This window comes from Malaya genurostris, chromosome 2 (assembly GCF_030247185.1).
Source record: "Malaya genurostris strain Urasoe2022 chromosome 2, Malgen_1.1, whole genome shotgun sequence".
NCBI lineage: Eukaryota > Metazoa > Arthropoda > Insecta > Diptera > Culicidae > Malaya > Malaya genurostris.
The window spans coordinates 195982401-196009456 of record NC_080571.1 but is presented as its reverse complement, the minus strand read 5'-3'; the positions used below and the strand labels follow the sequence as shown (position 1 = coordinate 196009456).

Below are 27056 nucleotides of genomic sequence, written 5' to 3'. Positions count from 1 at the left end.
TATGAGACGAAATCTACATGTCCAGAAAGTTTCACTTATCACGTGAATACTTATCAAAAACATAAAGGGAAAAACTGCAGAATTTTTTAAAATTTGTTATTAAAAAAGATTACAGTGTGAAAGAAATTCAAAGAAAGACTAGATAGGCACTCTATTCAGCATATCAGTGTATAACTGATTCACTAATCAATCAAAAGTGTCGCAATAGTTATTAACTCAACCATTATAAGATCCAAAGTTTTGGTTTTGGACTTAATGGATGATGATTGATCTATAAGGAACTAACAAATTGTATTTAGAACATGAAAATGAACGCTTTATGACAGTCCTGCTAAAAAAATGTCCTGCATTTGGTTTGCTGTATGCGCAATGCGAACAGACTCAATGTTCCTAAATAGCACACTTTTAACGGCGAACTATTCTAATTAACTAGTGACAAAATTTTGACGTGAGCATTTCATAAGGTCACATGAACCAATGAGAGTTTATCTTTGTTCTCTTTTTCTTTTGTTAATAACTCCTTAGTTTTCACGTTTACTTACAAGATATTCATGCAGAATGAAAGACAATATTTCCATTTTTCAGTACCAGATATTTAACGAACATTTGTATAATAAAGCAGACATAGTCTAAAGAGAAAGTACACAACAAGAATCTGTCAACTGCTTTTAGACCTTTTTGAAATGTTTACGTCGATATATTAAACACAAATCTCTCGTCGAGATGGATCGAATATGAACGATTTTTCATATTTTCGTATCGAAAACTTTTCTAGATTAAAAGATATTGAAAAACAGAATATATTTTCAATCATTATCAGATCACTTTAATCGAATGAAGTTACCTAACTATTAAGTTGTATGCAAGTTGTGCCATCAAAGATCCCAACAAGTAGTCTGTGTCTCAGCTAAAGTCTTCTCTGTTTACTAGTTTTATTTTCTCTTGAGTGTCAGCGTTCTCTTCCGAATGAATTTAAAACGCATGCTGTGTATCATTTTCTCACTCTCTCTTTCTTTAACTCTCCTTAGCACAGTTTATCTCGAACTGCGCGATTCTCCTGAAATGCGATTATACACTTGTGCCAGAAAACGATCGTAATCGTCGTTCATGACTCTCTCTCTCTCTCTGAAGCCGCACATTGTCATCGCATCACCAATGTTGTGGAACGTATGTGAGAAAGAGAACTCAGATTGTGCAAAAGCCGCTGTGTACCATTTGAGCGTGGTTGATCGCTGTTGTAGCGTTTTCCGTGGCAAGTTTCCTCGGCGTAAGGCGGCTTTGCGTTAGTTGTGAAACGTCGGTGAACTTGTAAACACTCGTTTCTTGCGGAGAGAAGTATTTTTTTATGCGCGATTAAAAGACTGTTGCAAACATTCTTTGGTGTGTTTTCACTAATGAGTTTGTGTAAATAAACGATTTATTACGAAACGACACTATCCTGTACTCGATATGATGAAAATTTCGAACCTAAGTGTAAATAGTGCTAAGTGACGAATGAATTGAAAGTGAGTGCATTCGATCGATCATATAAACACGAATATTCTAATGGCATCTAGAGGTTGAATCACACATATTCCGAAAATGTTGACGATCGCAGCGCAGGTGAACCGGATGGCTGCTAGAGGAGCGGATCTGGTGACTCTTTTTCGCTGAATTGCGACCGCTTGAGAATTTCGGTGGTGTGGAAACGTCAGAAAAAATTAACATATTCACACGCAAGCAGTTTTGTGTCGGCGCACGGTGCGCAACAGGTTCAAGTCACCTTTTACGCGAGGGTGCTTGTGATTTTTTTTGTTGTTTTCGGTGGCAGCCTATGCCTACTACGCTTGTGATGGTGGCTGCGTACGTGTGAGAGTTGGCAAAGTGGTGCCCTGGCGAGGTTGGGAAACCGGTGGAGTGTGATTTGAGCAGAAATATCCATGAAAGTGGAAGGAAGGTGAAAAACGAGATAATATCGCCGCAGTTCATTTGCGCTGCTGAGTGAGGTGCGCGAGCGATTTCTAATGAATTAATGATGTGGCTAAAGCTGTCCCATGGCGGATCGAGTTTTGTACGGTTTTGACAGCTAATATTTATTAGAAAGCTGTCAAGTGGTGTGTTTGGCTGTCCTGGTGATCTCCAGGTTTGGCTGTCTGTGAACGGAACCAGCTGGAAAAAATAATAAATATTTGTATTTTTTAAGTGGTTGTTGCTCGGGTGCGCTCAGCTGCGGTGAGTGGTGGAAGGGAGAGCTCGATCAGAATAAAACAGTGTGTAATAGCAAGTGAATAGAACGAATTGGCGAATGGATGATTTTTTTCGATGCAAGTTTATGAGCGCAGTCAAGAAAGCGAAGATTACCGAGGGAAGATTCGATATTAAACTAAGCTGTGCTAGTAACGAAAGTTAATTGTTATTTGTACAGGTGTTTGAGGTGTTACATTAATTAGATTTCATACTATCGATCGATTTCGAACCGAACACGTTGAAAACAAGATGAAAAGGAGCGAAGAGTCCAGTGTCAGACGCGAAGACTGAGGTAAAACAGCAGGAAAGGAAACAAGGCTTTGGATTAATCTTTCTTGTTTTTCAAATTCGTTTTGCTGTTCTTTTCGACTACGGCTTAAATTCTCCGTTTCGTGTGCATGAGTTTTTTTTTCACTTCGAGTGAGTGCAAGTTTTATAGACAGTGATTGGAAATATGTATTTCAATTGAACTGGAGTCGCTATTCGGGGACGACTTAAATGGTTTATTTTGGTTCAATTTCGGTTTAAGTGAGGTTTATTTTACTCTCGGTTGTTGTTTATTCGAGCTCGATTCCACGATGCTGAGGATCCAAAAGTGAAGCAACGAAATCGATAAGCATTCCATCGAGGCGGAACCGGAGCAAAGGAAATATCTTCAATTTTTTTGTGTTCCCTTCTAAGTGCGTTTCGGTTCTTCGACTTTTTTTGTTGTTATTATCCCCTTGGTTGACGGTGAAGAAAATTCGTAACGATGGGCAGCCGGAACGTGGAGTGTCGTAAATTTTCACCAAACATCTTTAACAAGAGCAAATGTACACACTGTTTTCGCCAACGCGAGGAGCACAGTACGGCCGCACTGGAATGCAATCGGGTAAGTTTTATTTTTGTGTCTTGTCGTTGAGTTCTGACTTCGACATTTTTGTGCGTATGTCGATATGGGAGGGATTTCAGTGCAACTTACATTGAAACGTAACTTTCTAGATGCATATCTGTAGTTTAGCTAAATGAACTTATTTGCCTGAACATCTGCGAATAATTCAGGTCGTTTTGATTTGTCCACTTGAATCTTTCTCTAATTTTTACCTATTAAAAGGTGCTATCGAATAAGTTTATGACAGACGTTGCTCGAATGTGACGAGTAGAAATAACATTCGAATCTTTTTTGTCACACAGTGTTTATGTGAGAATCACACTTGGTTCGTAACAAAAAGAAACATTCTTGACTAGAAAACAACATGCATGCATGTGATGTAATGTTTGCTTTATGTCATGTTATTTTAAAGTGCAAACAAGATTATATCCATTTATATATTAAGTTGTTTTTCTACTGGATTGCTTCTGCTCATTTACCAATTCACGGTCGGATGGATTTCTTTTTTTTTACGAAACTCGTTATGTATTGAACACAAAGTGGGCTGACTGTGAGTTTTCACTGTCCTTAATAGGCTGGTTCAATTTCGCTTTTGGTTCATCGAAGCATGCATTACATTCAACAGTCAATAGGCTTATCAAACCATTGTTGTTTGGCACTCTTGTTCATGAGAAATATTTTTTACGTGAATACGTCTTACTTCACTACGGAGCATCGTTTCAAAATTCACCTTGTGGGCTATTGATAAGTTTTTTATCACGAATATCTCGAGTTTGGGAGCTTCTGTGGTCATGGCGAAATTAAAACCTGACATATTTGCCAAGTGGGACAAAACTATGTAACTGGTTCTTCAAGCCGGAAGAAAACGTGCTGGCATCTATGCAACAGCGATTGTGGATTATTATTCAATCTGCTTTCGAGCTCGATATCCAGTGGACCTGTTTTCAATAGTTTCTTTCAGTGAAATAAACAAATCTACAACTAAGCAATCCATGAAATCTGTTTGCTGTATTTCTACTCTCGTCAACCCCGCCGTACGCATTCAAAACGTGTTATGGCACGAATATTTAAAGGGTGTTCTCTCATTCTGCTAGCATCGCTATTTATTTAATTCGCATCGTGCAGCTCTTAGGCTGGACCAGGTAGAATCCAACGCCTACATCAAGGGTTCTTTTCGGAACCAGCATTATTATCATAAACAATTATTTCTATTGTTTCCGATTATGTGATTATGTGTTAGAATATTTTTGGTATGAATAATTCATACATTGGTAAGGGTACACTGTTTTAAATTATTATTTAAAAGATATTTTTAGTCAGGCCTATTTGCGTACAAGCTTTACGTGGCCGATTGAGCGGACTTTTTGAATATTTTTTTTTGAGTTGGATCTCGTTGTCACCCTAATTTTCGGGGGAAAGGAGCTTCCATTTCCCTCCTGCGAGGATTGAGGGGCACTTGGTTCGTGGTTCGTCTCGAAATCCATTGCCGCATCGATGGTATTGTTGTCGATTTCTGTCTTCTTTTCGTTGCTAGTTGCTGTAGATGCACCTTGTTGTACATTGGTTGCAATTACTGGTTTAGATTGTCATAGGTAACAAGTGATTTGCACGGAATTCTTGTATCTTGACCGAAAATCACATAAGAAGGTATAGCCTTCTTCAAGTGTATGCGTAATAAACGTACGCCATTTAGAATACCGGGGAAAAAGTTCTTCCACTTTTCTTTTTCGATAGAGAGAATCTCTCCGTATTGGGACATAGTTTGGCGAATATATGAATCGGTGACGCTTGAGGGAAGATCATGCACACGCTCTTCTATAGCACTATCTTCCATTTATACTGGAATGTTGTACTTAATGTTCTCGTGCTCCACATAGTGCACATTGTTACTGTCTTTTGCGAATTGAATTGCATCCAACTCTTTATAAAACTGGAAGTAAACAACATTATGTGTCTTATTGCATAGAAGTAAATGCACACGTTTAATGTCAAGATGCATTTGCTCCTTAAGCAAACCTTCAAGTTCTCGTATCGAAGGTCGAATTTTGCACTGTCTGAAGTCAACAATAATTGTATTTTTTCGTGTCGGCGGTAGCCTTTGTTAGTTGTTAGCCTTGTACCACAGTATATAGATAAAAATGTATAAGTAATTTTTCGAGGATTAACTATACTAAACATTAATCCATAATTGATTGGTATTATTATGATATGTCAAGCTATTATTATATTAAGTATTTCTATGAAACATTATTTAACTATTATTCGGTGTTAAGTTACGAAAACTCACGAAATTTCATTTTATATCTCCCAGCTACATTTTTCGTCGAGATCACAAAATGGCGATGGCTGAACCGATTTTCACAAACTCAGATTCACATGAAAGCTCTTATGGTCCCAAAGACTGCTATTCAATTTTACCCCGATCTGACTTCCGGTTCCGGAATAACAGGGAAATATACACCCAAAAAGAATGGAAAAAAATGTCACTCACTTTTCTCAGAGATGGCTGAACCGATTTTCACAAACATAGACTCAAACGAAAGGTTTTTTGATCCTTCGTGGATATATAAACCTGAAACTACTAGTCCCCAGTTTCCGCTTCCGAATGCACTGATAATAGTGGAGAACAGCTCCAAAAAGGGAACTCACTTCAATTTGTAAGCAACGGTCAAACCTATTTTCACTATTCATGATTCAAATTAAAGCTCTTAGTGTCTTAAAAGATATTGTGCAATTTCATCCAGATCCAACTTCCGGTCACGTAATTACATGGCGATGAGTGATAACAATTTCAAAACATCATACAAAATGACGATGCAAGACCGGTACGCATCGGTAGGTGCCGGTACGGAAGAAGAAAACACAACTGCCTTTCGAACGAAGCACACAACTTGCTTTGTTCAATTTTGTGTAGCGTTCAGGGTAAATTTGTATCGGGGGTTAAAAATTTTATATTGAAAAACTGTATATGAAAATGATACGAAATTAAAGCGCAACGAAATGAATTATTAAATCGAATCTGAAAATGACATCAACTTTTCGTTTAGATGTAGCGTAATGTAATATAATTGGCAATCATTTTTTTTTACTATCTCACATTACGACCAAGGCCATCATTTTTCCATCTCATCAGGAGCAATTTTAGAAGTATAGTGATATAGAAAGTGATATTTTTGAAAATAGAAGTAATATGAGAAAGGCATCATTACACCACCAGGTTGATTAAAAAGATTTTTTGTTATAGATTCAGAATATCTGTACAATTGATTTCTATTTTTGCTGCAACTTTTTCAAAACTCGCAATGTCTTTGCATATAAATTAGGACAACTGCCAAACTTGAAATAAAAAAGTGTAATTAATACAATTTTCCACGGTGATTGAAGAACATGCTTTTTTGCAAAAAAAAGAAAACATTTATGTATGTAAAATTCTGATTGAAAAAACTCCAGAGTATTGAAAAAAAATTCAGAGTAAGAAAAAAAATTTGATTGACTGATTACTGGACTTGTAGCAAAAATTTAATTGAATTTTTATCTGTTTGTTCAACTGTCTAGTTTTTTAGCTCTACTGAAGTTGTTACGATAGCATCGTAATGACAGCAACATGACAGTTCTCTACGCTATTCGATTAAGAATGACCCCTTCACAGGGATCTTTCTCATGAGACTCCAACAGGCCGTTTTTTTACTTTTGTGTTATGAAAAGCTGCACTTCAGAAACAAACAAAAAATAAAAGTTTGTCGATCGTTTCAAATAACCATATATGAAGACGAACATTAGAAATGGTCCCTAACGGAAACGACAGTTTCTCTTTGTTTACTTTCTCTTTTGATTATTATGGTACTATAGACAATCTTGCCATCTAACACTTTACATACAATGATGACTAAAATCATTAACTTGTGGAATTTATTGGAAATTACTGAAATATGCTATAATAATTGAAAGAGAAAGTAAACAAAGAGAAGCATCATTTGCACTTGAGACCTTTTCTAATGTTAATCGAAATTTGAGATAAGAAACTGGCCTCACGATAGTTACATCGTGATATCTTTGAGCAGCGTTTTAAATAATAAATGAACAATTTGTAATTAAATCACACATCACAAGAATATCGTCGTCCTCCACTGAATCTTCCTTACATCTAAAAAATGATGAGTTTTCTCAACGAACAGCCGTCAATTTTAACAACAAGAAACGGAATCAATTCGCCAACATGCTAAAAAAATGGTTTATAAATTACAACGATTAGTGTACAGTAAGTTTGACAAGACAACATATTCTTTGTTCTTTAGCATTATGAGTTCCTTTTCAATACGTTCTTTGAATGAACAATTCAATAATTTCAATAATGAGACACTAGTAATCGGTCATTTTTGTGCTAGGGGTCATAACCGTTTTTATTAAAAAACGGTTATGTGCCCTAAAAGACGAAACGTAAAAATAATAAAAACTAATAATCGGTTATGCTAAAAAATAGTTTGTGTGAGAAAATTGTTTTTATTTTTCTTAAGTGCCAATATTTGTCAAAATTTATTTTCGAAAACAATTTTGTGAAAGTCGCCAATACATCACTTGTTTGTAAGATTTGTCGTTTTCGATTATAATTATTCAAATGAAATCGGAAAAAAGTTTCAAAAAGTAATGTGGATCAATTTTGAGAAAATGAAATATTCAAAGTGGCTTTTTGCGACAAAGTCTGCCCAGAAAGTCCTGAAACATTTGCTCACCTTCGCTGGTTTGATTTTTGAAATTTTGGGCATTGAATTAGAGCACCAATTTGAACAAGAACAAGGCTTTTGTTAGTAAAGATGTTGCACTTCGGTGCAAAACAAAATATATTTTACAAATAATGTTACTTTTACGTCTGCTTAGCGGTTTACGTTGGACTGCTAAGTGGCATAACAGTCCAACATAAACTGTTATGCACTGACCGGTCTAAGACAAAACGTAAATAATAGTATTTTTCTCTCTCCGCTCAAATTTCTCAGAGATGACTGAACCGATTTCAACAAGTTTAGACTCGTTTGTAAGTTATATTCGGTCGTGGATCAAGTTTGAAGATCATATGGTTAACATTTTTTTGTTTCGATTATAGAGGTTTTAACATTGTGGTCATTCACCTCTTCGGGCCAGAAAAGTTTTCTGACCCTATGTGCGGGGTTGGGAATCGAACCCAGGTGGGCAGCTTGAAAGGCATCGACTTACCCATCACGCTATACCCGTTCCCCGGTTAGCATTAAGACGAAACGTAAATAAAAGTAAATACGGTTACGTGCAACAAACACATACAAACCCCAAAATTAAAACACATACGTTTTGTCGGTTACGTCTGTAATGTACAAATGTGCACTTCTTGCAATGTAGAAACGGTACGTGAGAAACATAATTTCCTATCTGGAGCCTAAAAAATTTCAACCGAATCAAAAATGCTGTTTTTTTGTCAATCAACTCCAAATCTTTAAATTTAGTTTAGTGTAGAACTCAACATCTTTCCTTTTCACTTTATTTTTTATTTGATATCTTATATCAATCAGAAAATCAGAAGAAAACGATCAATTTTTTAAAGAATCTTGTCATATTTTGGTTATATCGTTTTTAATAACAAACAAAAGTCAAGATCAATTAAAAAAATAAAACATGCGAAGTAACTTTATGTAACAATGTCTACGTGTCCCGAGATTCTTTGAAATCAAACAAAACTACACAATAAACCATTTTTTAAATCTGTGACATACTCTCCAATGATTTATGCGATTTATGTTGAACCGGTAAGTTGCGAAGAGCAGTACAATATGAACTGCTAGTGTATTACCGTGTCGAAGATGAAATTTAGATATATTTGAAATTAACTTTGGCATTAGGGTGGCAAAGAAGCTGGTCATTAGTGGTAAGAAGAATAACGCTTTAACACCTTCTTATGCAGAATTTGAACTAAATCGGACATCCCGACCATCAAGCCCTAACAAGTTTATAACAAGTGCTGATACCAGTCTGGTCTCGTTAGTAGTTAATATTTCATAATTTTGTAACAAATATCAAAAAGAGAAATAGCTCAAATACGATATGTTGATCGGAATGGCTCCACGCTGTGTTGCATTTGAAAGTTTTCGAAAAAAAAAATTCGAAATGGAATTGCTGAACAGTTGTTTTCAATAGCATTCAAATGTCTCTTTGATTATCTCGAACCGGTGCATCACGGTTTGATGTGTAATATTTTATTTCAAAATCCGGTTTTATTCCAAGCAAATTTCTTTACAAAGTCTAATATAAGTCTGGTCTCAACATACATTTTTGAGCAGTATCAAAAAGAGTTACAGTTTTAATAAAAAATTTTGAAACAGTCTGCTGATCGGGTTCAAACATTCGAAAATTGGTAAGGAATAAAATATCAAACGTCGAAATCTGGAATTATCTCAAAAATGATTTTTTTTCAAATTCACAATTTTCTAGAATTGCAAAAATTGTGAATCTATGTAAAATGGAAAATCAAAAATAAGATTCTGGTAAAGTGTGTTGTTAATCGAAAAAGTAGCATCAGCACCGTTTGTTACCCCGAATCTGGTTTGAACTTCTGCGTCAGCACAAATATCTATTTTAAGTTGGTTAAAGTCGAACAACCGGTTTCACATGATTTACGACAATCGATAGCCAGATGAAGGATAGACCATGCGCAATCATCTGTCATCAATCGTAAGACGAAAGAAACTAACCAAACAGCGAGAGAACAAGTTCGCCCAGAGCAGGTCGTAAATTAGAGTCTAAATTTGGTAACTAACCTATTCCCATGCTCAATCATTTGATCTTTCTTCTCATTCGCACGTTTCGGTGTAGATTAGTGACCCCCGGTTGGTGAGTTGGATACATGTCTTCCTCGAAATTCTAGGGTCCAACGTGTAAAATTCTCTAGAAAGAAAACACTTTAAATCTCACTCAAACTCATATAGAGAATAACAACTTGCGAATGTCGAAATTGATGTTCTCGACGTCGTCGCTCAAGTGGTTCACCTCTCGTCGGGATTGGGTCCGAAACAGCACAATCGAAGTGGAATTTCTAGCACCTCGTACAAGCGCACATGAGGGGTTTATGGAAGATGGTCCTTGTGACGTCCTTCAGTGTTTGGTGCTCCGTGACCAATCTGGTCAGCTCTGCGGGGCTCGTACACTGAATCGTTCGGAGTCACTTGCCGTTGCTCGGCAAACGGCGTTTCGAGCGGCTCTCGGCATAAATCATACCGATAACTGTTCTTTAGTAGTTTTGTGGTTTTTTGAAATGAGTGCCGGTTCCAAACACCATCTCACCGGTAAATTTCGTGTGGCGTCAGTTATCAGTGCCAGCGTGAGGTCAGGTTATTGCTTTAGTTGATGGGAGTTTTCAAAGTTCCCACATTCTAACTATATAACTTAAATGATCCAACTAAGTGGATCGTATGATGGATTACTAAATTGAAGTGTTTTATTATATCACAATGCGATCGCGTTGGACTATACAAGAGTGTCTGCTTATCAATGGATGAGCGAATAAGAACTTTGCATAAAAACCTTTTTAGAATAACTAATGAATTGAGATCTGTTATCAAGTGAACGTGATCGATCAAAAAATGACTTCAAATATTAGATATTCAATGAAAATGGACGCTGATTTACTCAATATGACGAGAGGTTATTGACACGACAGACAATAACGCTAAGCGAACTCTAGTCGTCGATACCTTCTAACAGGGAAGAAGTTATACAATGGATAACCGTTCCAGCAGTGCTTTCTATCGGATCCTAATTAAAAACTAATCGGAAGCAACGGAATCACCGGCTTTCAATGCGGTGCTTACAAAAGTCAGAAAAAGAAAAGTGAACGTGCGCACGATGAATCAATCTAAACGACCGCAGCAGTAGTCGGCCGATCGGGCGCGTGCATTCCAACGAAAAATGTCGAAACGTTCATTCCCAACTTTTACCACAACTTGGCCGTATCCAGCCGCGGTAGGTACGTAACCATGTCTATGTACGTGCACGCTTCAACGGGCAATTATCAAAATCGACAATAATGGCGAAACTGAGCCTGTTTCCAGTCCACGCCGGCCCAAGAGTCCGCAAAGCTGTGCGACTAATTCATTTTCCAGCGATTCCATTCAATGCCGAAGCTGGGTTGGAGGTGATCAAGTTTCGATCCGGAGCGCAGAGCTTACGGTTCAACCAAGCAATTTGTTTTAGTTTTTTTTTTTCGTGTTTTTGTTGACAACGGCGAAATCCGAAACCGCGGAATTCAACGCATTTTATTTTGCGGTGAAAATTTTGAGATCTCTGTAGAAACAAGCTAATTAAAATCCACAGCTTGATCCGACCGAATGATTTACCATCGAAACAATACTACATATGACATTTGTTTATTTTCTGTTGCTGAATTTGATTGAAGATATGAAACATTACGTTTCTTCGAATGTGTGGATCAATCAATTAAATCGAAGGAATGATTTATATGTTCTCATTTCAAATTGGGATGATTTTAAATCGTTTAAAGCGTGTTAAAAGCTTTGCCATATCATTTTTGTACATTTCTTCAAAAAACTATCTCTCCCTACGAACTGGAACTTATTTCTTTTGAACTTGTTTTATTTATTTTATATATAGCAAAACAAAGGTATAGCGTTCACTAAAATGACGAATTTGGAAAAATTCCGGTGAGAGTATGTCTATATTTTAACGCATGCTAGAGGTTTCGGAGATGACTGAACTGATTTTGAACAAATTTGTCTTTAATAAAAAATCTTTCATCTGGACAGTGGGATAAAGTGATGTTTGGGAGAAATTTTAAGGCACAATTTTCATTGTTGACTTATGCTATTGTTTCTGAACACTTGAAAAAAATGAGTATAGAAGACAGAACTTTGAATGCTTATAATTTAATCATTTACTAATGGATGTATTTAATCTAACTGATAACTGATGATTTGAAAACATTTAATTTAATTGTGTATCGGTTTGAATTGACCTAACCAAACACGGCATGCTTTAATGCTGCCATCGCTTAGGCCGTTCTGCATAGTATGAATTTTCGAACAAAACAGAATCTAGAAATATAGGCTCTATCACTTTTTTTTGCTCAGTCGACGCCTGCCTTTATGTAGAACGGATGGGTGAAATATTTGCTTTGTAAACCGAGCGATGAATAGTCAACAATTTGGTTTGCAGTGTTCAGTATCAAACCGACTTGCACTCGGTGCGGCTCGATAATGCCGTAGAGCAGGTTGTTTGTTCCTTTTTATCATTCCATTTATCATTTTATCATCGTGATCGGTCGTGTTTTGTACATAACTGAGTATTATTTCAAAACGTTCGAACGCATTTTTACATGCACTTTCTTCAAATCGTTTTATCATTCGTATCCGAGCAGTCGTCCGCGATACACTTGTTTTTTTTCTGCTCCGTATCAGGACGGTATTAATTACAAAATCTCGAGTGCGAAGGTGTTTCCCTAGCAAGGGCTAGCGGAAACATTTCTGTTGTGAGATCTTTCTTAGATCTAATAAGTGATCGGCAGTGATACACACCGGCAGCAGACAGTTGTGTGCTTCAGCGTTTCTACCTGTCGCTTGAATAGCATCGGCACCAGCAGTGGTTGATTCATCAAGGTCACGCGAGGGAAACAATCGAAGCGAACTCATCTATCGGCTCAACAAACCATACCGGTGAAGTAGTTTTTTCCTTATTTTTATCTTTCTATTTCTTACTACCCTATCTATTTGCTCTATTTATCTTGTTGTTGTGGGAGATATGTCTTCCGATGGGGGGAACCCCGGGGAAGATGATGATGTACCTGAAGAGGTGGAACATTTAGATGAATACTCTTATGGTGACACATCTTACATGGATATCCCCGCAACCCCTTTGGAAAAACCACCCCTCCGTCGGAAGGTCTATCAGGATGACGGATCGGTTGGCCCGTGGGTGGTATACTTCCGGCCCATAGCTAAATCTCTTAGAGTCCTTAATATAGCTCGAGATCTGTATAAGTACTACTCGGCAGTGAAACACATTGACAAGGTGTCACCAAATAGACTGCGCGTCGTCGTGACTGATCTGAAACAAGCAAACGATATTGCTAGCAATGAGATCTTCACGAGGGAGTATCGCGTCTACGTACCTTCTCGGATGGTGGAGATCGACGGTGTGGTTCGCGAGGAGAGTTTAACGGTTGAAGATCTTATGAAGGATGGGATTGGCCGCTTCAAGAATGTCGATCTTCAACCAGTGAAGATATTGGAGTGCAAGCAATTGCACTCTAAATCGGCACAAGATGGGAAGTACTACCCATCAGACTCTTTTCGTGTGACCTTCGCCGGTTCTGCACTTCCGAATTACGTTTTAGTGGGAGGGGTTCGTCTACCTGTCCGGTTGTATGTACCGAGGGTAATGCACTGTTCGAACTGCAAAAAGATGGGACATACGGCACCATACTGTTGTAACAAACCACGGTGTGGTAAATGTGGCGAGGGACACGGGGATGACTCATGCAGGAAAACGACCGAAAAGTGTATTTACTGTGGCGAGAATCCGCATGATCTTTTTGAATGCTCCAAGTACAAACAACGCGAGGAAAAGCTTAAGCGAACCGTAAGGGAGCATTCTAAACGATCTTACGCGGAAATCCTCAAACGAGCCACTCCCCCTACCCCTAACAATCCGTTTGCTCTTTTGTCGACTGACGCTGATGCTTCTTATGACCCCGGCGTAGGACCTTCTTCTCTTCAGCTAGGAACAAATAGGAAAAGACCAATTATGTCCTCTCCTAACCTTCCTCGCAAAGGTCTAAAAGTACTACATCAAAATGAAAATAAAACATTAAAGTTCAACCAGAAAAATTCCGTTGAACCCAAGCCAATACCGCCTGGATTTCTAAAATACAACCAGGAATTTCCTGCGCTTCCAGGGACACCGAAAAACCCAGGTGATCCCAAAACACAACCAGAAAATCCGACAAACTCTGGATTACTAAAATTCTCTGATATCGTGGACTGGATATTAACAGCCTTCAATATAACTGATCCTCTTAAAAGTATTCTAACGGCTTTATTACCAACAGTAAGAACATTTTTAAAACAGTTGACAGAACAATGGCCCCTCCTTGCAGCGATCGTATCTATCGATGGCTGAAATACATACAGAAATCGAGAATATGATCACTATACTGCAGTGGAATTGCAGAAGTATCATCCCAAAATTAGATTCTTTCAAATTTTTGATAAATTCGCGTAACTGCGACGTATTTTCATTGTGTGAAACATGGCTCACTTCAAATATAAACTTTGACTTCCACAATTTCAACATTATACGCCTGGATCGAGGAGACTCCTATGGAGGGGTTCTTTTAGGGATCAAAAAGTGCTATTCGTTTTATAGAATTAACCTCCCCTCGATCCCGGGCATTGAAGTTGTTGCTTGCCAAATCAGAATTAGAGGCAAAGATCTTTGTATAGCTTCTATCTACATACCTCCCAGAGTCTCGATAGGGCATCGACGACTGGCAGACATCATTGAGCTTCTTCCCACCCCGCGGTTAGTTTTAGGAGACTTTAACTCGCATGGTACGGGGTGGGGCTGCCTATATGATGATAACCGTTCTTCGTTAATTTATGATCTGTGCGACAACTTCAATATGACAATTTTAAATACGGGTGAAATGACACGCAATCCAAGACCGCCAGGCCGCTCTAGTGCGCTGGACTTATCCCTTTGCTCGACATCACTACAGCTAGATTGCAAGTGGAAGGTAATCCCTGATCCCCACGGTAGTGATCACTTGCCGATTTTGGTTTCAATATCCACTGGTGCACAAACACCGACATCAGTCGATATGACATATGATCTCACGAAAAACATCGACTGGAGTTCCTACTCGACCGCGATATCCCAAGCTCTCGAAACGAAACAACCAGATTCGCTAGAAGAAGAATACAAATCCCTAGCTGACTTGATCCTCAACGCCGCGATTCAAGCCCAGACCAAACGAGTACCCAAAACTACAATCACTACGCGACCCTCAACCCCATGGTGGGATAAAGAGTGCTCGGAAATATATAAAACAAAATCATCCGCGTATAAAAAATTCGGGAACAGTGGCAAGCGCGAAGACTACGAGAAATATGCATCACTAGAAAAGACCCTGAAAAATCTGATTAAAGCAAAAAAAAAAGGTTACTGGCGTCGGTTCGTCAATGGCCTATCTAGGGAAACATCGATGACCACTCTGTGGAATACAGCCCGTCGTATGAGAAATGCAACCACTAATAACGAATCCGTAGAATATTCAAATCGCTGGATATTTGACTTCGCCAAGAAAGTTTGCCCGGATTTTGTTCGCGAATCGAATGTCTATCGCGTCGCGTCCTCTCGATACAGTGAAAACGATTCCCCCTTTACGATGACGGAGTTTTCTCTAGCCCTCTTATCGTGCAACAACAATGCCCCAGGGTGTGATAAAATTAAATTCAACTTGCTTAAAAATCTTCCCGATATCGCGAAAAAACGTCTGTTAAACTTGTTCAACAAGTTCGTCGAACAGAACTTTGTTCCTCAAGACTGGAGACAAGTGAGGGTTATCGCTATTCAGAAACCGGACAAACCAGCCTCCAACCACAACTCGTATCGGCCGATTTCAATGCTTTCCTGTATTCGGAAACTGCTGGAAAAAATGATTCTGTTTCGTCTCGATGAATGGATGGAAACAAGTGGCTTGCTTTCAGATACACAATTTGGCTTCCGTAAAGGCAAAGGAACGAACGATTGCCTTGCGCTGCTTTCTACAGAAATTCAAATGGCATTCGCTCACAAGAAGCAAATGGCATCAGTATTCTTGGACATAAAGGGGGCTTTTGATTCAGTTTCCATAAAAATTCTCTCGGAGAAGCTGCACAAGCATGGTCTTTCCCCACATTTGAACAATTTTTTGCACAACTTATTATCGGAAAAGCACATGTTTTTTACACATGAAGACTTGACGACCTCACGAATTAGTTACATGGGCCTTCCCCAGGGCTCATGCCTCAGCCCCCTTCTTTATAACTTTTACGTCAATGACATCGATGAATGTCTTGAAAATTCTTGCACGTTAAGGCAACTTGCAGATGATGGCGTGGTGTCTATTACAGGATCCAAGTCTACCGACCTGCAAGGACCATTACAAACTACCTTAGACGCTTTGTCTACATGGGCTCTACAGCTAGGTATCGAATTCTCCACGGAGAAAACTGAGTTGGTAGTATTTTCCAGGAAGCGTGAACCTGCACAACTACAGCTTCAACTAATGGGTCAAACCATAGCTCAGGCCTTCACATTCAAATACCTCGGAGTCTGGTTCGATTCCAAAGGTACCTGGGGATGTCACATTAGGTATCTGAAACGAAAATGCCAAAAAAGAATCAACTTTCTCCGTACACTGACCGGGACTTGGTGGGGAGCTCACCCAACAGATCTTATAAGGCTGTACCAAACAACGATATTGTCAGTGATGGAGTATGGATGTTTCTGTTTCCGTTCAGCCGCGAAGATACACTTTATCAAGCTGGAGAGAGTCCAGTATCGTTGCTTGCGTATTGCCTTGGGTTGTATGCAGTCGACTCATACGGGGAGTCTCGAGGTACTAGCGGGAATTCTACCGCTGAAAAACCGTTTGTGGGATCTCTCATATCGACAACTCATTCGATGTAGCGTCTTAAACCCGTTGGTTATCGATAACTTTGAACGGCTAGTCGAGCTTAATTCTCAGACCCGATTTATGACATTGTACTTTGATTTCATGTCACGTAACAATTATTCTTCTTCATATAATCCTCACAGTGTTCGTTTCTATGATACTTCTAATTCTACGGTGTTTTTCGACACATCCATGAAAGAAGATATTTATGGAATCCCGGATCACGTATGCCCTCAAGTGATCCCAAATATTTTTAATGACAAATTTAGAGAAGTCGACTGTAATAAAATGTTTTACACTGACGGATCACATCTCGACGGGTCCACTGGCTTCGGTATTTTTAATGAAAATTTCACCGCCTCCTATAAACTCAGTGATCCGGCTTCAGTTTACGTCGCAGAACTAGCTGCAATTCAGTATACCCTTGAGATCATTGAAACTTTGCCCACAGACCACTACTTCATTGTATCGGACAGTCTCAGCTCTATCGAGGCTCTTCGCTCAGTGAAGCCTGGAAAGTACTCGCCGTATTTCCTGGGGAAAATACGGGAACAACTGAGTGCTTTATCTGAAAAATCATATCGGATTACCTTGGTTTGGGTCCCATCACATTGTTCCGTAAGGGGCAATGAGATGGCGGACTCACTGGCCAAGGTGGGCGCATTACAAGGTGAAACCTATGAAAGACCAATCTGCTTCAATGAATTTTTCAGTCGTTCTCGTCAAGAGGCACTCGTCAGCTGGCAAACCTCCTGGAATGATGGATATCTAGGACGGTGGTTACATTCCATTATACCGCAGGTATCGACGAAAGCTTGGTTCCGAGGGTTGGACGTGAACCGGGACTTTATTCGCACAATGTCAAGACTTATGTCCAACCACTCTTTGCTCAAAGCGCATCTTCATCGTGTTGGCCTTAGTGAGAGTAATCATTGCGTTTGCGGAGACGGTTATCATGACATCGAGCATGTTGTTTGGGTGTGCTCCGAGTATTGCGACGTCAGACTCCAGCTAATTGATTCCCTTCGGGCCCGAGGTAGACCACCTTATGTTCCAGTCCGTGACGTTTTGGCAACCCGAGATCTCCTTTACATGACCTACCTCTATAACTTCCTCAAAGCTATAAACGTGCAAATCTAGTGCCCTCTCTTTCTCTTTCTTTCTTCTACAGTGGTCCTACCCCAAATGAACTAAACACTGGTCAAGCTGAATTGCTGGAAACCATCCATAAATGACACACCGACATCAAAGTACACCAACAAAGCATCCGAGTCTAGTACAGTCTCTTCCTCGTTACAATCTGGAGAACGTCAAGAACTCGGAAATGAAAAGTGTGTTAAGAAGATGCAAGCTATTAATGAATGATTTGTAATACCAAAATATGTTCAAAATCAATACAGTATAGGTCCCACCCTCCTGACACTCCTTTACTAACTTTAGGGGAGCAGGTCGCCCCATAATACGGCTTCCACTCATATCCACCTAACAACAAGATAATCGGCCACGTTAAGCTAACGCAAATGAGCCCAATAAAAATTTTATTTAAAAAAAAAAAAAAATCGTTTTATCTCGGTACCATTCATTGTACAAATGTGATACCCACGAAAAAGCTGAATAAAATCGATTGGACACTCCAATTATATCGTACACTGAAAAAAAGATGAATGCTTTTTTAAGAATTAGAAAAAGAATAAAAAATATAATGAAATAACGCATATCTGTTTTGTTATAACCACTTGACCTAATTTTATTTGTACGTTTTGAAATTAACCTCATATATAAAGCATTTCAAATGCCTTTGCCAAACTTCAGGTTTTGATGGAAAAGTTGTTAAGAAACTAGAGAACGATTTTTCAGATCGAAGGCAAAAAATTTGCGCATAGTGATTTTTGAAGATTTTTTTTTGTCGATTTGTACCATTTTTATTTAATTTTGGAACTAAAAAACTATTAATTGTAAAAACTGTAGGAAGAAGTTATTGGAAATTAAGTGATTTTTTCAAGAATCAGAAAAATGATCTAAAATTAAAAAAAAACAAATAGCACCTCCAGTTTTTATTTCCGCAGTTTTTTCATTTTTCAACCTGATATTAAAAACAACATTTGGAATTTTAGTAGTGCCTTATTAAAATTGATGAAGGTACTGCTGAAAAATTTCAAAGGCATTTACATATCTTCAAATTTTTTATGTTAAATAGTTAATCAAGCTCCATAATATTGATATTTCTCCTAGAAGATATTTAGAAACGGAATTCAAAATGCTCTTATATATCAGCATATTTAATTTGGAATAACCAAGAACAATATTGTGTAGTGAACAATAGAACAATCTCTGTCCTCGGCATCTTGGAGCTAAGGCAGTTAACCTAATAGATATATCGCTGAAAAAAATAGAACAAACTTGAAATGAGTGAACCACATGAACAAAAGCTACTGCCGCCAATACGAAAGAATACAGTTATTGTTGACTTCAAGCAGTGCAGTGTAATTTTCGGTCAGGATACAAGGATTTCGTGCGAATCACTTTTTACCTATGACAGTCAGAAAGCCACATGTCAATGTTATCGAAAAGCTGCTCACTATGGTGAGCTATGTAATAAATTGAACAAGAAGACATCTACACCAAACGACAATGGCGCTTCCTCTACATTAAACCCAAATAACTCCAGTTCATCGGAGACAGCCGTCCATAACAATGAAGCATTTTCCTCAACGAAACCAGGAGTTGTATCTTATGTAGTTGTTCTACGCCAGCTGCAGCTAATAACGCATCCAACATCTGAACAAATAAAAGTAATAACGATGATTCCGCCAACAATAGTGACACCGAACCAATGGAAGGGACCGTGAATAGCGAACCACTGCTCCCCTTCCATTCGCTGGATAGCAATGAAAACGCCTCTCCTCCAAGATGGCCACTAGATCAAAGCATAAGACAAAATATTATTTTTATTGTTCAATGGCCACGTTAAGCATGCATTTGAGTCGGAATAAAAAATCTGTGAATAAAAAGAAGAGGCCCTTTTTTCATGGGACGATTGAATCTTGAAAGGGCAATAATCAAATTAACGTTAAATGTTGGTTTTAATATCAGGCTTAAAATTTTAAAATTTTCTAATTACCTTTTTTCTTGTGCATATATTTTTAACAGAGTCCACTTAGACTGTGAACCATTTCGGGAATAAAATTTAATTTTTGTTTCAAATATAGTTATCTAAATGTCATATTTCAATTAGCAGTTGAATTTGACTAAAACTACCAGAAATGAACTGATAGTATTAATAGTGCAACGAAATTACACAGATGCAGTTTTTGTTAAAGATATGAAAGTTTTTTGATATTTTTTCAGTGCAATAAACAACTATCTAACTGTCAAAAACAACCTATTATTAGGTCCTATTCTATTTATCATGTATATTAATGATATGAAGCGAGTCTTACGTTTCTGTGATATAAATTTGTTTGCTGATGATACTGTTCTGTTCATTACGGCTAAAGATTTCAATGAAGCTGTTGCACATTTAAACGAGGATCTAAGTTCGCTGGTTCGATGGTTAAAATTTAAGCAACTGAAACTAAACGTCGCGAAAACTAAATATATGGTTATTTCTTCTGTCGCCAATGTGGAAATTGATGGTGAAATTATTGATCGCGTTAGAGAAATGAAGTATCTTGGAGTCATAATTGATGAAAAGTTAACATTCAAATCTCATATCAATAACGTCATCAAGAAGATTGCCAAAAAATATGGTGTATTATGTCGTTTGAAAAATGACTTAACGACCCATAGTAAGATTCTTTTGTATAAAACAGTCATTTCACCACACATTGACTTTTGCCCATCCATTCTGTTTCTTGCTAATAACACACAAATATTGAGATTAAAGCGACTGCAAAATAAGATCATGCGATTAATTCTAAAATGTAGTAGATATACCTCCTCAGATTTTCTACTGAACGCACTACAATGGCTTTCAGTGAAACAGAGAATTTACTACTTAACCATGGTATTTATTTTCAAGATATTAAATGGCATGCTGCCTCGATATTTGTGTGATCGAGTTGAAAGAGGAACTGATTTGCATAGGCACAATACTAGAAACGCATCTGATGCTAGAACACCAAGCTTTTTGTTAGCCAGATCGCAAAACTCATTGTTGTACAAGGGAATAAGTTTTTTCAATTCGATGCCAAGAGAGATCAAACGCGCGGCGACATTGGTGGAGTTCAAAAAGTTATGTATTTCACACATAAAGTCCGCTTTGTAAGCAAATATTTAGTTAGTTAGTTCAATTTTTTTAGATTTTTTATTTTTTACGTATTACGAAGATTGTAATTTTTTTTGTTTATATATATATTATTGTGAGACGTATTAAGTTACTATATTCGGTATGATGATGATGGATTTTTAGTTTGTTTGAGAGTTAAAAATAATGAGCAGTCTACAAACGTTTGAGCCTCGCGCGCGAAGCAGGTAGTGACTATTTGGAAAGCGAACAGGACTGGCCGAAGAGCCTTAGCATTCAGTGTGTTAAGTTTGCTTTTGACCTTGATCGCAAGGTTTGATTAATAATTTAAGGAATTGATTCGGGAGATTAATTGGGATCGACAGTTGTTGATGGAATTGGGCTTGGCTCTGCTCATCCGCAGTCTCGTTAATCCCTCGTAGCTGATGTGTGTAGCGATGAACTGGTCCGGCGGGAAGGGCCAGGTGAATTACTGTCTGATACTGGTAAAGATATCGGGTTCGATTCCTGATGTGATCAAGGATCTTCCCGGGTTGGAAATTTTCTTGATTAACCCTGGATAGTAAATCCGAAATATTGGAATGTTATTTTGTGGTCAGTCGTTCTTTTGAAGAAGAATCAATACCTGCTAGATTAATCAGATCGTTTTCTTTTGTTTACTGGTTAAGATATGTGCAAAAATATTAATTATCATTTAGATAACTCGTTCTGCTCACACCTTTGTAGGGGTGTGAGGTGGGACCATCATCATCATCTAACCGTTCTGTCGAGCAGGGTTGTTCTGGACAACGGACTGAATTACTACTCGACTGTCATATTTTAACCAAAAGTGAAATATTTCATGTTTAGCACAGTAGGTTTTTGTCAATATAATCGTTTGACTATTACTTGATAAAATCTTGATTTATAGAACTCAATTAATTGAACGTGTCTCCAACTACTTTTACTGGTAGAATAGAATTCTGTAATTAGGACATATCAGAAACTTTCAAGTAACCTGTACACACAGTAATATGTTTCAATTTCTCAAGAAAGGGATCGCAAAATTTTCGAAATAAAATGGGAGCATTTGTTTTTATTATTCATCACAGTATAATACTTCAAATTTAGTGTAAGAAGCACACTCAAGACATTCATTTTCACTGCATGGTTGCTCAACGGAATCAATACTATTTCCCAACTAGGCACGTTTCACTCGAGGTCACGCCCAAAATGTTACTATATCCGAGAAAATCGTTTATTGTCCGAACGCAATTTTCCATATGGATTGCGGTACGCAAAGGCATAGAACTTTTAGAACGGATGTCGTATTTGTTTTTACGCATCATCAACATTTTTAGTCTTTTTGTACCTTTTCACTCACTTCTCAATGAACCTCTTAGACTTTTTACTAATTTTGGCTTTCTCGATTGCCCCAGTGCACAAAAATACACCCTTAAAGCGCTATTCACACGCGAAACAAATTTCGATAAATGAATAAGCAACTTCCAAAAACAAAACTGCCACGGAAATCGCGATTAATTTTTTTACCTACTTTCTATAGATTTTGTTTGGCTCAAATTTTGTATAAACTTTTTTTCATAACCGAAAAAGACGGCATTCGTATTTGGATTGCCGTTTTGGCTCTATCCTTTAAAGAAGAGCCTATGCATAAATTCTTTGAAAAGTTTCGATAAATAAAAATTTCAGAAACAGTCAATGATTTAGGTAACAAGACTTTTTTGTTTTGTTTTTAAAATAACCTTGAAAATAATTTCACTCACATAATTGATTTTTTATGTGTTGTAGATGAAGGAGTTTTTTGCACTGTCGCGTCGGTCAAAATGTAAAAATAATTATCACAAAATGTATAGACATGAAAATGTGGGTTGTTGAAATTTTTTTTCAATGTTTTTCAATCCAATTCGATGAAAGTGCGCTAAATTTTCTATAAAAAAAGGTCTACCGTTCCCGAGATATAATGGTTTTATTCATTTAGGGGTTAGCCAAATTTTGTGCTAGGGCACATAACCGTTTTCATTATTTTTACGTTTCGTCTTTGACTCATCAGTGCAGAGCAGTTCAAATTGAACTGCTTAGTGCTAAATTTGGCTAACCCCTAAATGACCATACCTGCATCGGCCGCCATTAGTGCGCTAATATCACATTTCAAGCAAGATTTTACAGATGAAAAAGATATCCTGCTGCTGGAAGCTGCACATGCATACTATAACTAATATGACGAACGCAAGCACACTTCGCCACCGACAGTCATTATTAGTGTGCAATTAGTTGGATCGATTGAAGACCGAAAAATCGTTTTTTCGAGACAATGCGCATCGCGTGTGTTTCATTTTGGAGTTTTTTACCACTACCTCCGAGACCTGAACCCGGGAACCGCCAAAGTAAGTTTGTATGGTCGCGCAGTAGTTAAAGCCGGGGTTAAATCAATAGGCATAATAATAATAATAAGTTTATTTGACCATCAACTAATATGACCACCAACTAATATGACTAAGAAATTGAAATAGTTTTGAAGACTTTTTCTGTTCTTCACGAGTCGAATCAAAAGAGCTATCTCGGATCACTCTTTCTCATGCTATTTGTGAATTATCTATGCAGTGAATTATCGTCTTTTGAAGTAATGTGTTTATTGGAGAATTTCGGTTCTCTACGAATGGACATTGAGGTCTTATACATATCTACTCGAAAAGAAATCCAGTTTTTTATTGTCAATGCGAAAGCCTTAGAAGTTTTTGGAATCATCAAACTGTAGACTTTAACCATGTATATTATTTCTATATTGTTTACATTGCACTAGTACACAGTATCCTGGAATACGGAGTTACGATCGCTCTCATTAACCAATACACTCTGCAAAATAGACAAGTATTTCTTCAGTGGATCTATGTTTCATGATTCTCTGACTGGCATAGGATTATTGGAGATTATAACACACTTCAATTGAATATAAGTTTGTTAAAATCGGTTCATCCATCTCTGAGAAAACGATGTAAGATGCGATGGAAGTTATGCTTCGAAATTTTTGATCGCTTAAATGTTTGCTCCTTTTTATATTGTCACTCCTCAGACGAACAAAAATTTTCTGATTTTTGGCTGTAAATGTTTAGAAAAGAAGATTTTTCTTTACGTCAGCTTAGCAGTTTATGTAGACCCTCGAGGTTACATGGGAAGTTCAACACAAACTGCAAACGTACGGATGAGTTGAAAACGAAACGTAAAACGAATGAAAATAGTCTGTATACTGAAGTATAATGAAAAAAATGTTATCTTCGGGTTTTACAACAAACCATTTTTTTTGATTCCAAATACAGAATAATGAAAATTTTTACTGCAATATGCTTAATTATATTTCTTTGCTAATATAACATAAAAACTTGCGCTAATAAATCAGACTTGGATTTTTCAGTTTAAGGAATATTATTGAAACTGTTTAAAGAAAAGTCATCGATGACATATAAAATCAGTATGATTGATTCGTTTCTTTCTCGAGAAATTACTCCTTCAGATTTTTGCACTGAAATATTGTAGAACAGGTTTTGCAAATAAATAGGATTTTGCTTCCAGTTGTTCATTAGGGAGTTCCAACCATTCTCTAGCCAGCTCAATGAAAACACGTTTCACTAAAACTCAAACACATTACATTACCGACTTTAATCAGAGTCTGGACTCAACTCGTCTTGGACTGCCATCAGAATAAGCGAACCGATTCGAACGGCATGCTGCCCATATGGTTTTTGTTATACCGGATGGAATGTGGTTTGGGATGAGACCGTTCATGCGTGCTATGAATACTGATGACGCTGCATTGGTTCGGGATGTTTGTTGGCAGCCGCCTGCCGCCGCAGGCACATCGAATCAGAAGACCATTCTGCGGCCGAAGTCACCCTACCATCCATTGACGGTTTCAGATAGGGGAACCGCAATAAGCAGAGAAAGTTTACATGCGCCACGGGTCCTGGTTTGGGTCGCGCATTGGCCACCTCGATGCGGCGTGTAAGAATTTTTACGGTTTTATTGTCGCTCCAAACGGCCACTGACGGTCGGTCTGGGAGGAAATGGTTGGTGCGGTGTTTCGTGCTTTGCAGGAAACATTCAACGGAGAAAGTGATTACGATCGTGCGGAAGGCATAACTAATAGTCGCATTTTCGATCGATTTTCGGGGCGGCAGCAAAGGGATCGAACATCGACAAAGCCGCGCGTTACGTTTTGCGATGTGACGCAACGTAGTTAAAATCAATCAACTCGAACGACGACGGGGTACTGTCTTGTTTCGAGTTATGTAGGTCTTACGAAATGATTTACAATCGCTTTAGTCGACCTCGTTAGTCCGTTCAACACCATCTCTAGTGGAAACCGGAGTTCATTAATCACCATTAAAACCCAATAATATAAATTACTCGCTGCAGCAAACCAGTGATAGCTTATCTAAACAGCTAATTTTCCTAACTGTTTCTATCTTATCGCCTGGAGCATGTCAGTCACAAATCTCACCGCGATCCTCTTCTGTTAGAATATTCTCCTGGGCTCTAATGGCCGGCCCGCTGGCTGTCTTCATTCGAATACTCGGTACGAAGCGAGAATCTGTGATCGATAAAATAAATAATTTATTTTACTGATTCTTATGAGCACCTTTTCTTTTATGCAAACGCAAATGATCTAATCTTCCAGCTCGTCGTGAAGATGATAGTCGTACTTACGTCAAGTCGAGGCGGATGCGTTTTTAAATGGAATATTAAATGCTAGCATTTTCTAATGAATTTTATGAGATCCATAAGCAAAGATGTTCAGTTGTATCATAGGAAGATTTATATAGATGTCTTTGGGCGGATCATGAAAAAGAGAAATTGATATCATTACGAATAACAAATGATTAAATGAAATTCTTAGAATTTTACTTACACTTCATTACGTATGCATTAAATTAAATGTACTGATTTTTGGACGATTTCCTCGTGGTGAATCAACCCATGCAACGTCAATCGTATCAAACCCTGTTGTGTTCAAAAATAAATCATTGTGATATTGTTTCATTTGTAACCGTATTCGTGTTCGAAGGATATAGTGGATACCTTGAAGTGCAGTAAAAGCTTAACAGGACAAATGATAATAAGATTATCGGGTGTCGCCTTGGGTCGGGCATAGTTAATCTTCCAGACTGTGGATACGTTGAATGATATGCTGACAAATATATTTTAATTGGCCATGGTTAATATTAGTCAACTACCACAAGGTCACCCAGTAGAGCATCGAAGCAGTCTTTTGTAAGCATAGAATATAAGAGTTTTTTCTTTGTCATAATGGTAATAACCAAATTATGTATATACAAGAATTTGATTGAACACCCAACTTAGATCTTAACAATTTATGTTTAGATCTTCATGCAATATGTAATACATTGAACAAATACCTTATGATCAAAAAAGAACCGGAATTTTCATTTTAAAATTCCCGCGCTTGTCCAATCGGCAAACTTTTTTTCTCTCAACGTTGGCAACACTTTTATACACATTCTGTCAAATTTTGATGCATATCGTAGGATTAGTTTTTGTTTGGCGTCTATACAAAGAAGTTGAAAAATTTTCGTGTGGCGATTTTTATAATGGATGAAAATTTAGAACAACGGCTCGCCTTCGAAGCGCCATTCGGTCGAGTGTTGTGCGGTTTCGACGTCATATTCATAGATCCACACCTCATCACCAGTTATGATGCATTCGATGAATGTGGGTTCACTATCTGCGTTGGAAATCATCTCTTCGGCCACATCAACACGACGCTGTTTTTGAATGAAATTCAGCTTTTTTCGCACCAGCCGAGAAGCGACGCGTTTCAAACCCAAAATATCAGTTAAAATGTGTTCGGCTGATCCATAAGAGAGCGTTTATACCACTCGTATGCCTGTGTTTTTCCTAGACACGATTCACCAAAAGCCTTTTCTAACATTTTCAACGTTTCGGAACACTTAAATCCATTTGCAACACAAAATTTGATGCACGCACGTTGTTCTAAATTTTCATCCATT

The 27056-nt window shown here is 37.9% G+C and overlaps 1 protein-coding gene across 1 annotated transcript in view; it reads left to right on the top strand.

The window, feature by feature from the left end:
* Positions 1-1297: 1297 nt before the first annotated feature.
* The window catches only part of LOC131433131 (protein outspread), a 416778-nt gene continuing 391019 nt past the window's right edge, over positions 1298-27056 (top strand). The window contains exon 1 of the mRNA XM_058599955.1: positions 1298-3097. Coding sequence (XP_058455938.1) covers positions 2978-3097 — 120 coding nt within the window. The 5' untranslated portion in view covers positions 1298-2977. The remainder of the gene's footprint in view (positions 3098-27056) is intronic.